The sequence below is a fragment of the Sebastes fasciatus genome, chromosome 12 (genome assembly GCF_043250625.1).
Source record: "Sebastes fasciatus isolate fSebFas1 chromosome 12, fSebFas1.pri, whole genome shotgun sequence".
NCBI lineage: Eukaryota > Metazoa > Chordata > Actinopteri > Perciformes > Sebastidae > Sebastes > Sebastes fasciatus.
The window spans coordinates 18452971-18466838 of record NC_133806.1 but is presented as its reverse complement, the minus strand read 5'-3'; the positions used below and the strand labels follow the sequence as shown (position 1 = coordinate 18466838).

Sequence of the window (13868 nt, the reverse complement as noted above, 5' to 3'; positions counted from 1 at the left end):
TCGACATACTATTTTATAAATTTTTTTCGACATACTATACTATGACTTTTTAAATGTTGAATTTAACTTCGAAAATAGTGGTAAAAAAGTCATAGTATAGCATGTCGAAAAATGTGATAAAAAGTCATAGTATAGTATGTTCGACATACAATACTATGACTTTCTATAACTTTTTTTTGACATACTATACTATGACTTTTGTCAGCCGAATGGAGAAGTCAAATACACCAAGAAACATTAATCAAATGTATCATGTGTAATAGCTCATAGTGGTAGATATCTGGTTGGAATACTGGAGGTTATCAGTTCAATCCTTATGTAGGGCAGTCAGTTTTCAGGTCTAACCTCAAATGAACAAGTGAAATACAAAAAGCAACACTACTTCAGTGTATTTGGTCAGATAGCTCAGTGTGGTAGATATCTGGTTGGAATACTGAAGGTTGTGGGTTTGATCAATTTCGAAAATAGTGGAAAAAAAGTCATGGTATGGAATGTTGAAAAAAAAAGTCATGCTATAGTATGTAAAAATACTATTCTGACTTTTTTTTGACATACTATATACCATGTTTTTTTTAATGACTGTTTAGTCATACTATGATTATCTACCTATGATTTTTTTTCTTTTTATGACGTACTTTACCATGTTTTTTTGAATGACTTTTTATGATATACTGTACTATGGGTTTTTCATGACTTTTTTACTATACTTTTTTACTGTACTATACTTAGAATTACAGACTATAAGTTACCACAAGCGTAATTCATGGTTAACCAGACCATCTTGTAGCAGGAAGTAATACTGAAGTAGTTAAACAGACTAATGTTTTCTTGCTGCTGTCTTAAATGTATACTGACATCACACGGATCACTACAGAGTTTAACTCCAGTCATCGCCACAAGAGGTCCCTGTCCTGCCTCATACAACTCCTTCCCTTTTTACTGTGCTGCTCCTCCAGAAAACAGTAATGCAGGTTTATTTCTACACAGTACCACCTGGGGGAGCAAGAGTCCTTCCTCCGAGGTGGAGACATCAGCATTGAAGCTAAAGATAGTTTCTGTTGTTCATGTTGGACAGGAGGACAATGCACAGTTCAGTAATCTAATATACAGCATAGGATGACAACGAATAATCAAACAACATTTTATTCTGATAAAACTTCACACTTGATACAAAAACCAATAACGACTCAAACATGACACATTAAATGTTGACTTTAAATTCAGGGTGCTGTTGGTGCCCTGACCGCTTTGTTCTGCCTGCCTGTGCACGATACATTGATATCAGATAAGCAAATGACAACATTAAACAGACTGTTAAATGCCATACGGTATGTGCAGTAACAGTCTCATACTGTCTACAATGTGTTTTTGATATGGAACGTTTATCTTTACAGCTAGTTTTTGAAGTCTGTCACTCACGTTAGAAACAAATCCAAAATAACTGACATACACAAACTTTAAAGTAGAAGGGCAGGGCTTCAACTATGGCGATATGGTCTCTTCTTAAAGCTAAAATCCGAAGGTCATTCTATCAAGACAATAATAAGTTAGTTATTTGTCTACTCACTTTTCAGAACTTATGTGGTGGGGCTTTACTGTAAACCAGTCCAAAAATTGCTCTTGTTGTTCAGCAACACTAATATCTAATATACCAATTATTATATATAAACAATGGAAACATTAAGCTCTAATAAAATAATGCCAGTGTAAACAAGCTTCAGTATCAGCAACGCCCAAATATTGCACATACATTCATAAATATAGACATCAACTTTGTGCCTTTGTGTTTCTGCATGTGGCTGCATCTGTATGTATGTGTGTGTGATAAATCTGTGTACAGGAGAAAAGTTGGATAAATTAAATCAGGTGAAGAAAATAACTGAATGAAAGATGCACCTAATAGACACACACATATGTACAGTACTTGCACACACACACACACACACACACACACACACACACACACACACACACACACACACGCACACACGCACACACACGCACGCTCACACACACACACACACACACACACACACACACACACACACACACACACACACACACACACACACACACACACACACAAACTCACTGACTCACTCACAAAAGCACTTGTGCATAGATCTCAAGTCTCTTTGTGCCCCACTTACACAGACACATCGAAATGTTCAGAAACATTTAAAGCATTGTCTTCACAACAAAGTCCATTCTGTCTTCGGTCCTGGTGCTTCATCACAATGGATAAACAATGGACATATGTGTGTGATTGAGCCTGCTGAGTGTGTTTTGGTCCCACTCCGGCTGGTTTGAACCTCGTTCTTTGGTCCCAGTCTGTGTGGCGCTGAAGTCTTCAGTCTGTCATTTTCATTACCATAGAGGCAGATGATCTCCAGCTATGGAATGTAGGGTCCGACAAATGCAGATCTCAGATCTGATTTAAGTTACTCAGAAGGTGCACATCCCTCCCAAACCACAGTCCTCCAATTGGGAGCTGTCATGTATCGTCTAGGCGTCCCCTGTTTGATCAGACGTCAGCTGCTCCTGGTCAGAGACATTGTCGTCCGCTGGTGGCCGCGCCCGGTCAAAGAAACCACACTGAGGAAATCAAATTAACCCATTAGTCTAATATTGGATAATCAATCTACCACAAGGAATGCTGGATGTTGTGTGTATGTACCTTCCACATGGCTAATGTTAGCATGGCCAGCACCAGCAGCCCCAGCAGTATGGCCAGGATGATGACCCAGAGTGGAACAGCAAAAGACACATCAGGAGTTCCCCATAACACCATGGTCCCCATCTGCAGGACACAGACAGACACAGTTGGGTGTTTGTAAGTGTTGATACATGTCCTTTTTGTCAAACTCACACACTTGTGTTACTGCCTGCATCTTACCGATGTGGTGTGCTGAGGCAGGGTGGAGGGTTGGTTGCGGTAAGGCATGGCTGTGACTATGAAGGACACAGTAGAGTTGAGGATGTAGGGGTCGTTACGCCGCTGTAGGACAAATAAAACATTATTATTTAAAAGGTATAATTTCACTTCACATCATCATCACATATTTTAATTATTATGTTGGGTTGTAAGACATTTAATGAAGTTTAATTTGAATTTTGAACCTTAGCTTTTAAGCAAACATAGAAGAAAAGTCACTGAAGTACTCAATAAAATGGAAATTTAAACATCTACAATTCGATGACAACTGGGCAAACTCCATCTGCTGATGAAGATCATGTGATATGATCAAAAGCTCAAGAACTGACCTGCAGGAAAGTGTGCGCCCAGAGTCTCGAGCGGATCTTGACCACCGCACTCTGCCCGCGATCCAACCGGCCGACGATACACAAGATCTTCAAACAGGAGACATTGGTGCAGTTCTGTGGAGAAGAGACATTACATACCCATGAATTACTAATGAACATTTGGTTTAGTTTCTTTAGAGAATTTACATGTATGTGAGGCTCACCAAGGTTTTCCCGCTATAACTCTCAGCGGCAGTGACGGCTCGTTTGTGGCGGTTATGTGGAGCGCTGGTGTTCCTCAAGAAACCCAATAATTCAGGTGTGTCCTGGAGAGAGGAAATCTGAGACAGAAAAGGAGAGAGAGTGATTAACATTTTGAATATTTTACTTTTTGTATTTCAGCAACTCAACTGGAAATGATGAATCTGAAATGAGATTTTTTTTTTGCAAATGGGAGATGATGAAACAGAAAACGAAGGAAAATGAGTGCTAAACTGCTCACAATCCTCTATTTTATCTTTAAGCAAAGCTTCTACAGCATGTGTTTGGGCCTTTTGAGGACAGTTATTAGTTACAACATACTGATTTTTCACATATTGGTGGTTTAGTGTGGTATGTTTTGCACATGGACTCTAATGCAGCTCATGTGGTGGACCTGAGGAAAGAGAATGCTTGTAAAGTAAGATTTTAAAAATGTTTTAAGAAAGGTAATAAAATAACACAAAATCACTAGCTGTGAAAACGAGCGACATTTAGCGATCCAATCAAAAGGTTGAAGAGATTTTACCTCTTGACTGCAGCTCATAGAGTCAAACTGACAGCAACAGAAGATTGACAACAGGCAGCAAATTAGACTGAATGACCCGAGTCACAGTTGACAGATAACAATGTCAAAAGTAAAACAAAAAGTCATAGTATTCTATGTCGAAAAAAGTCATAAAACAGTCGAAGTATAGTATGTTGAAAAAGTCATAGTATAGTATGTCAACAAAATAAAAAAGTCATAGTAAAGTATGTCACAAAAAAGTCATAGCATAGTATGTAAAAAAAATTAAAAAATCATAGTATAGTATGTCGAAAAAATTAAAAGAAAAGTCATAGTATGATATGTTGAAAAAAAGTCATGGTTTGTTTGTCAAAAGAAGTCATACTATAGTATGTCGAAAAAAGTCATAAAAAGTTATAGTATAGTAGGTCGAAAAATATGTCGAAAAAAAGTCATAGTATGGTATGTCAACATTTTTTTAATAAGTCATAGTATAGTATGTCGAAAAAAAGTAATATTATAGTAAGTCGAAAAAAATAAAAAAGTCATAGTATAGTATGTCAAAATTAAAAAAAAAAAGTCATAGAATAGTATGTCGGAAAAACTCAGAAAAAGTCAAATCATAGTATGTAGAAACTATTATGTCACTATGTCAGTGTGTATCAGTCAGTCTCGTCAACACATAGGGATTGACAGTGACACTGGGAGATGTTGGGAAATTGGAAAGGACCAAATCAGGAAAAAATGGAAAAGAAAAATGTGACCTTTAACCACAGGCTGTTTATCCATCTCATTTTGTTTCCATTTATGATTACAGTTCGTAACATTTCACTGTCTGACATAATTAGGCACTTTTTGAAATCACTGCATGTTTTCTTTTTGAATTACTCTACAGATGATATCATGGATTTTGGAAACTATTCCAGCTCTAATTTCTGCTAATAAGCATAATAATCCATCCGCCATCGTTTTGAGCCAACTGGCAAAGAACATCGGGTCCAATTATGTTTTAAATACGGAGGTATAAATGACGGAGAAATGGATGGATGAATAAGCTGCCAGCAATATAATAAATAGAAGTGTGGTGGTTTGATAGAACGCAAGAAAGTGGCTAGAAATACTAAGGAGCATATTTATTTCCACTGCTGGCAAAATGTCCATAATTATATATTTGGGTATTGAAATGAGTTTTTGAATATGTGTCTGCATGCATAAGTGTGTATATGTTCATATATGGTCGTGTTACCTGAAGGCCAAGTGGGTTGAGGCTGGTGTTCGTCTGGCAGCTAATTGGTCCATCAGTTTGAATCTCCATGGCATAAAGCAGGTTTTCGTCACGGAAACGAGAAGGCCAGCCGACCTGGAGCTCAGCGTCCTGAATACTGCTGGGACCAGAGTTATGGAGCTGGAGACAGACAGAGGGAAACAGAAAAGAAAACAGAAGGTTGTCAGTATTGGGCTCCCTTCTGTCTTATTAGTAGGTCTCAAGCGACTGAGGCTATAATTAGGTTATCATAACTGTGCGATGATGACACAGGCCACCTGTGTTTTAGAGAAGATAATACTCATGCAGCCTTCGGTCGCTGGGGATTGAAATTTGAAATACAAGACGAGTAAAACCTTCGGCATCACCTGGCTCATCATTCCACATAAAAATTTGGATAAATGAATTATGAGCTTAAATGAACCATCAATTCAATAAATCCTCATGTTTTACCTCGACCTGTATTCTCTCTCTCTCTCTCTCTCTCTACACACACACACACACACATGGTCATTAACACTGAAGCAAGTCATCCAAACAGGACATGATCCTGGTGCTGCGGGGCAGGAATTCTGCAAGAGCAAAAAAAAACTCTGTCCTCTCTAAGTAGAAGCAGCTGCCAACTGGGAAAAGCACCGCAAATGAAAATCATTATCAGCTGCAGGACAGGCCAGACGCGGCTGCACTCCCATTCAATGAAGCAGCAGTCCCTTTAAAACAAAAAGAAATCACATGTACGGCGCACACATGCACATTCTCCTATTGTAAACTGTCGCCAGTCTGTCTGCCATCCTCCCTCCTTCGATCTATTTGTCTGTACCTCTCTTTGACCTTGTTTTTCCTCTCAGCCATTATTACTCATTACGCTCTGTCCAGTCTTAGGAACAAACCTCTTTGCCTTCCTTCCTCCTCGCTTTGCTCCCTCCTTCTCTGTTCCCCCCCCACTTCTCTCCTTTTCCCGCCTTCACAGCAGTAATTACTCCTGAGCTGGAAACCTTTGATCATCCAGAGCCCAATTCTTTATAGAGCTACTGGTTTACTGTGTGTGTGTGTTGCTGTTTACTTCACCTTACAGAGCTCTCCTCTTGCTGTAGCCTAATTTACAACTTCCCACACCTATTTTTCTTGCTCTTTTCATCTTAGCAGTTCACGACTGAGACATGCTTTGTGACCAGCAACAAGGAAAACAAAACAACTCAGCCTTCTACTTCTTCATCTCATCATCTCTGAAAACACCTCTACTTTCCTCTTCACATGAGAATTAGCTGTACGGCTGTGCTTGTTGGATGTAGGGCGTGCATTTACCTCATAGATGTGTGTTACTTGTGGTCCCACTTCGTCCTCTTTGACAGGCTTCTCTTTGGGTTCCCAGCGTGGGAATGGCAGCACCACCTGAGAGGGATGAGACACCCTGAAGAGAAGAGAAACAGATCGGTGACACTGATGCATATATACACACTGGTAGGGCTAAATATAATACTCACTGACCATATGAATGTTGACAGTCACTTCATCAACCTGTCCACATTTAAATCACAAATCAAAACTCAACCTCAACCATGTCATACTAGCTTGTCGCAAAGAAGGTCAAATAACGCTCCAAACTTTTGTGAAATTTTGTCGAGGAAAAACTGCCATTTTCAAAGGGGTCCCTTGACCTCTGACCTCCAGATATGTGAATGGAAATGGGTTCTATGGGTACCCACGAGTCTCCCCTTTACAGACATGCCCACTTTATGATAATCACATGCAGTTTGGGGTAAGTCATAGTCAAGTCAGCACACTGACACACTGACAGTTTTTGTTGACATTGTTGGAAATGTGTAAATTATAAGTTTATTATTGAAGGTGGTGTTGTACTGGACTACATTTCATTGAGTTATAGTGTTTCTAATTTTCCAATACAGTACAACACCAGTACAACACCATCGGTAACTATGACCTCAATGCTAAAACATATAACTGAATTAACACATGCTGTCAACACAAATGTGGATTGCATTAGATTGTACAGGTGTACCTAATAAACTGTTTTTTGGAAATGTAACTGCTGCAAAGCTGATTCTGCCCCATTTGATGACACCATTCTGAGGGTTTCAAAGCAGTCTGACCTAAGTGGGCCAAACTGTTTACACCTCCGACTGGTGACGTAATTTTTGTAAGCTAAGTGGGCAGCAATTTAGCGAGTTAAGCAAAAAGTCCATACTAGATGGACACAGCTGAGGCAGGACACTTTCACAACATAAACACAAGAACTCATATGTCCTCCTCGTATCTCTCATCCCAGGTCCTCCTCTGTTTGTATGTACAGCTGACCACACCCAAACAAAGCAATGCACGACTCCAAGCTTTGAAGTGAGTGTGTGTCTGTGTGTGTATCAGTCGGCATCTGGGCATCCATGAACATATCAGAGGCTCACAAGTATCCCATGTGCACATGATTAGTTCAAATTTATGTCTAGAAATGTGTTTTCATGCTGTTTTCCATCTGTATATAAACATGCTCCGCAAATTTAAACATTATAAAAGGGGCAGTAATACCCTGCAAACACCAAAAAGTTTAGACTGAAACCAGATCAAGTGCGTCTCTGTGAAACAAACACGGCAACAAAGAAGGTTGTCACTGTGTCTCGGAGGAGATGCCACGCTTTCACATGCAAAGATGCTTGACTCACCCACGTAAATCGAGCTGAGCTTTGGCAACGATGGACAGATTCAAAGTGACTGGGTTGCTGTCGGAGTTGTCTTTGTTGGAGCTGTGGAGAGATGCACAGGGAGTTTAAATAAAATCTGAGGCATAAAATAAAAAACAATGTGTATCTGCTTGCAAACATTTCACAGGAGGCTGTGATACAAAATGAGTGAAAGCAAAAGCTCATAATAAAGCTGTATTTTTATATTCAGATGACTCCAAGATGAATTTCCCTGGAAGCGGGCTTGGCCAACATTCGACCGTCTGTGTCTAGTGATGTATCGGAAATCAATTCAATGAAGCAAACAGTGGACATGTTGTGTAGAGCCTGTCTCCTCTCTGGGGTTCCTCTTCTTCTGTCTCTGTGGTTAGTTTCATCAAACCACAGGATCAAGACAGACACAGGACTTATTTACATGGCTCAGAAGAAAGACAAACAGCTCTTTGTGTGTGTGTGTGTGTGTACGGGGGGGTATGCGTGAGAGTTGGTGGGCGTGTCACCTGTGGATCTGTAGCTCAAAGCTGATCTTCGGTCCAGCATCATCCAGCCTTTGGACAGAAAACCTCAAACCAACAGACAGCTGGGCGAGAGAGAACGTATAAAAAACATGTGAGAGGAGAAAGAGGAGGATGGTTAAAGAGAAATGATAGAGAGGAAAGAAAGACAGAGACAAGATGCATCTGTATATCAAAGACCACATCATGTTTAAAGTGACCAGTAATAGACAGTAAAATCCCTGTTAACTACATCCCCCTCTGTTGCTACATAGGCAGAGGAGCGTGTGTGTGTGTTTGCATGTGTGTGTGCGTGTGTGTGTGTGTGTGTGTGTGTGTGTGTGTGTGTGTGTGTGTGTTGACGACAGAAGAATTCCAATATCGGAGAAAATCCAGACTACACACACACTTAAAAGCTAAATTTAAGTTTCTTGTCTCTCCCCAGTTTAAATCCCCTGTCCTCCTGGCTAACTCAAAACACGTGGAGGATTTAGTTCATCATCAACTGTACGACGACAGTGTGTGTGTGTGTGTGTGGGTGTGTGTGTACGTGGGTGTGTGTGTACGCGCACATTTGTGTGTGAGCTCTATTGAACGACAGATCAAACATATGGTCCAGAGCGGGAAATGACAGCATGCAGAACACTTCACGAGGCAGGCCTGCGGGGGGGTTTGGGAGTACAAAGTCAGGCCGGAAAGATCTAAAGAGACAGACACCAAATGAGTCTTTCAGAGAGAAGACGTCACTATCAGCTACTCCAGGAGGAGAACAGCCCAACAACAGTCTGATGAGGTCAAATTTGTCTTTTCAGCATCACACACCAGTTTGAAAAGTGTCTGTTAAATGTTGTAGTTTGGTCCTTTAGAGAGACCAGCAGCTGTGGTCCGCTTGAATTTATGTTGGTTACAATGGATTGTACATTTTCACGGTGGATAAAAATCATCAAAACATCCACAGAAACTTTCTCAAAGCACTCTTGCAATGTTGTTAGATTTGCCGATGTATTTGTATTCCAAATAATTACGATTTTGCCACAATATGGCTACATGCACTGCTTCTGTGTTGGGTTATTGCCATCCTTGAAGCTACAAAGCTTTGCCACAGCAATGTATTCAACCACAACGCTGAGAGAAGTTTGCTGAAGTTTGAGAAGTTTCTAAAGCCTTTATAATACTGTCTTATAACTTATAATACTGTTGTCAGCCATACAAAGTTGTCACCATTGGCATCCATTGGAACAAATATGAATTCAACCACCGTCGCTTTAAGAGGAATGAAACTACAGACTTTTAACAGCCACCTACAGGGCTTAAAGCCTTCAGGGTTGTTTGATACACAAAACATTTCAGATGGAGAACACTTAAATGTAGGGCTGTGGCATATGGCTGAAATTAATGTCACAATGTTAAAAAGAATATTTTTCAAATATCGACATCTAAAACTACCATGTTACACTCTCATACATCTCTAAAACATAATTCCTGCACAACTGACTCCAAACCACTTTATCTAAATCTGTTTAAACTTAATGAAATTTGTCATTTTGACTTTGAAATGTCCATCATCATCTGCAACCGCTTATCCCGCTATGGGTCGCGGAGGGGCTGGAGCCGATCCCAGCTGACATTGGGCGAATGCGGGGTACACCCAGGACAGGTCGCCAGCCTATCGCAGGGCTGACACATAGAGATAGACAACCATTCACACTCAAATTCACACATACGGGCAATTTAGAGTCAACAATTAACCTAACCTGCATGTCTTTGGACTGTTGGAGGAAGCCGGAGTCCCCTGAGAAAACCCACGCTAACACAGGGAGAACATGCAACCTCCACACAGAAGGGCCCCAAGTTGGATTCGAACCTACGACCCTCTTGCTGTGAGGCGTCAGTGCTAACCAGTGCACCACCAGACTTTGAAATGTGTCCATTATATAAATAAATGTGTAGTTTGGAGTCAGTGGGCAGTAGGGTTGGGCAATGTATCGATATCATATCAATATCATGATATGAGACTAGTATCGTCTTAGATTTTGGATATCAAAATGTCGTAATATGGTGTTGTGTTTTCCTGGTTTTAAAGACTTTACAGTAAGTTATGTAATTTTCTGAACTTACCAGACTGTCCTGGCTGTTCTATGATTTGCTTTTTAGTCATTATATCCACATTTCTGATGATTATTTATCAAAAATCCCATTGCGTAAATATTTATTTTGTGAAAGCACCAATCCCATAGTCAACCCTACAATATTGTCGCAATATTGATATCAAGGTATTTGGTCAAAAATATTGTCATATTGGATTTTTTCCAAACCGCCCAGCCCTAGTGTGCAGGCATTACTTTTTTTTTTATCAATGCTGGTTTCCAGTAGCCTTGCACCCACATGTTGATGTGCGTATAACTGTGCTCCTCATAAAGCTAAAACATAAATAACTAATTTTGTAGTTTTCAATTCTATTTTACTTGGAATCAAAACTTTAAACATGTCACCACAACAATATTCCAGTGATCTCTCCAGTGATGGATGATTAATGGTATCATAAATGTTATCATTCACTGATTGCTACCAAAGCTTTGGCAAAATTTGCTGAATTCTGCTTAATGACACCAAAACTCATTGAACTGAAATGAAGACAAAAGAGAAAGAAAAGCATAAGAGATGCAGGCAGGCAGGCAGGCACACATACTGAAGCTAAAACCAGCTTTCCTTCAGGCATGTACCTCCTACACTGACCCTGCTCAGCGAGGCACTACAGCTGTGTCATGCGGCACAACAAATGAACTCCAGTGAAGAGAACTATTTCGTTGCACAATATAACTACAGTCTGTATGGGGTACATGGAAGTATGTTCTGCATAAGCTCATGGATTCCTGGACGTCCAATGGGGCAAGGGGAGATTTAAATATGGGAAACATCTGGACGGCTGGGGAGCACACACACACAAACACTCACACACTCAAACACTCACACACTCACACACTCACGTGCACATGCCTTGTCCCTTTCACATGTCTTGTTGTGCTCTCCTCCCCCAACAGTGAAACATGACCACATAATTGATTTATCAGTATGCCGTGTGTCACCTCCAGAGCTCGAACGCACCTCTGTGTCGGCCTTGACACCTTTAGCGGAAAAAAACTCCATTCACAGTAATACACACACTTGACCACACACCGAAGCACATGTGACATGCATTGTGGCACGCATAAGTGCACCGGCGTGGTAGAATTTCATGTAGGAAAGGACCACTCTTTATTTTACAAAGCCTTGACTTCCTGCATGTGTCATCCATCCAAGAGCTAAATGGATTATTATCAAACACTGCATACACACTTATGCACACACACACACACACACACGCACACACATTGAGTGTGAAGCATATCCAAGGGAGTCAAAGGGGGTTGGAATGAGGGTCAAGGTGATGATCAGTAATCATTGGAAACCATCCATCAGTGTGAATTAAACCTGAGGAGTAACACATGCGTAGCCTCTTGGCATGGAAAGTGATGTTTTAATAAAAAAGCATGTGTGTGTGCTTTCGTGTACAAAAACTCACCTCTGTCCCAGCCACCATCGGGTTCCCGAGGTCGCACACCACCATTCTGGAGTCATTGACCATCTTGTACTCGCAGTTTAGCTGAGACAACGACTAGAGAAGAGAAAAGAGGAGAGAGAAAAAGACAGTGAGTGAGATGATGAGGCAAAAGTGAATGAAAGCGACTAATAGGGAGCATTGTGGAGTCAAGAGGGGAAAGAAAAGAACAATGGAGGGACGTGTAACACCATCAAAGCGGGAAGGGAGCGGGGGGAGAGAAGGAAAGAGAAGGAGTGATGGGAGGGGGGAGGCAGGAGAGGAAGAGTGATGAATGCTCTGACAGTAACAACCTCATCAATCAAACAGCCCCATTACACACTCATTAGCGCACAAAAACGTGCAAACACACACACATACACAGCCGTTCACCCTCTCCATTTCCGTGGTCACTAATGCAGCTTGTAAATCATAATAGGGGCTTTTGGGCCATTGCCAGTAAAGCATAGCCTTCTGATAGCCTCGCCTTAATCACTCCAAACAAACACACACCACAAAGACACAACAGGATGTGATGTCATACTGAAACTGCAGCCTCTAATAGCTAACTTCCTCACTTAATATGATCACTTGGCAAAGCCTCAATTTCTATTTTGAGTATCCACCATACTGGCCCTTAACATAAAAAAAACCGATTTCAGACAAATGTGTGTGATAGGGCTGTCCCCTCTTTGTCGATTAGCCGACTAATCGGACGTTTTGGTCTTAGTTGACTAAGATTTCTTTATTCATTTAGTCTTTTTTTATGCTTTTTTTCATGCTTCTTTGGTAAACACAAGATTTAAAGTGATGCTTTTGTGTGATTCTTTGCAGATAAACATGGAGTATTAGAATTTCTTTGGTCGAGGACAGCCCTACTGTGTGTTTATTTACCTCCACCCTGCGCTCTACTCCAATATAGTCAGCCTCTGGAGGTATCAGTGTGTGGAGCTCTGTCTCGTAGGCTCCCTCTCCTCGGTTCACCGCAGTGATGGTCAACATGACCAGATTGTCGTCTCCGATCACCAGCTCTGAGCGGTCCCTGTGTGTGTGTTTTATTTTTAAAAAAAAAGAGAGAACAGTGCACAGAGAAAATAAATCTTTTCAGTCATGTAGAGGACACAGAAAATAAAGCACTTTGCTGCAGTTACATGAAATAATCTCCATCTCCTGTCCTGTATTTCTTTTGTAAAATTTAGTTTATAATTTTTAGGAATGGGTTTTCCTCATGTGCAATCTGCTCTGCTGAAAGGAATGCAATACCCCTGACCCCCAAAATAATGTGTGTGTGTGTGTCAGTCAGTAGAGGCTGACAGGATGTTTGTATAACGCTGCCATGGAGATACCATACAGCTGGAAACACTAGAGAGAGTAGGCTAATTCACATACACACATGCACGCAAACACCCTCTCACACCCTCACACACACACACACACCACATGGTAATGGTATGGGACTATAATGTGTGCAACTTCAGTGTAAACTTTGCTCATTGTGTGAGGAATAACAGACCTAGACATTTCTTTGGTTTAGCTGTGTGTGCATATGTGTCTGTGTGAAGTGTTGAGTGTTTACAGGTTGAGGTCAGAGGTGCGTGGCCGAGTCACTCTTACATGCTGGAAGAGAGCTGGAGGTCGGGGATACAAATATTGTCGTCACCGCAGTCCAGGAGAATGTAGGCCTGAGAGGAAGAGGGGCAAAGAGAGAGGGGGGGTCGTCATGAGGAAATTGTTGAGGTACACTGCACATCATCATCATGAAGCCAAAAATAGAAATAAATGCAAGTGGGACACACCAGGATGCAGGTGCTGTATACATACAGACTCATAA

General features: G+C 40.9%; 1 protein-coding gene across 3 annotated transcripts in view; it reads right to left on the bottom strand.

Moving 5' to 3' along the window:
- Positions 1–1127: 1127 nt before the first annotated feature.
- itga8 (integrin, alpha 8) overlaps positions 1128–13868 on the bottom strand; it is a 40629-nt gene continuing 27888 nt past the window's right edge. The window contains exons 19-31 of one of the 3 annotated variants that reach the window (XR_012596205.1): positions 13652–13719; positions 12932–13079; positions 12023–12115; positions 8467–8546; positions 7949–8029; positions 6579–6684; positions 5256–5414; positions 3468–3584; positions 3265–3378; positions 2897–2998; positions 2678–2800; positions 2069–2595; positions 1128–2005 (exon numbers count right to left, since the gene is read on the bottom strand). Coding sequence is in view for 1 of the 3 variants with exons in the window: in XM_074653795.1 (XP_074509896.1) it covers positions 2506–2595; positions 2678–2800; positions 2897–2998; positions 3265–3378; positions 3468–3584; positions 5256–5414; positions 6579–6684; positions 7949–8029; positions 8467–8546; positions 12023–12115; positions 12932–13079; positions 13652–13719 (1281 nt within the window). In the remaining 2 variants the exon portion in view is untranslated. Of the gene's footprint in view, positions 2596–2677; positions 2801–2896; positions 2999–3264; positions 3379–3467; positions 3585–5255; positions 5415–6578; positions 6685–7948; positions 8030–8466; positions 8547–12022; positions 12116–12931; positions 13080–13651; positions 13720–13868 lie in introns of all 3 variants that reach the window. The other 2 variants (XR_012596206.1, XM_074653795.1) reach the window with 2 other exon arrangements.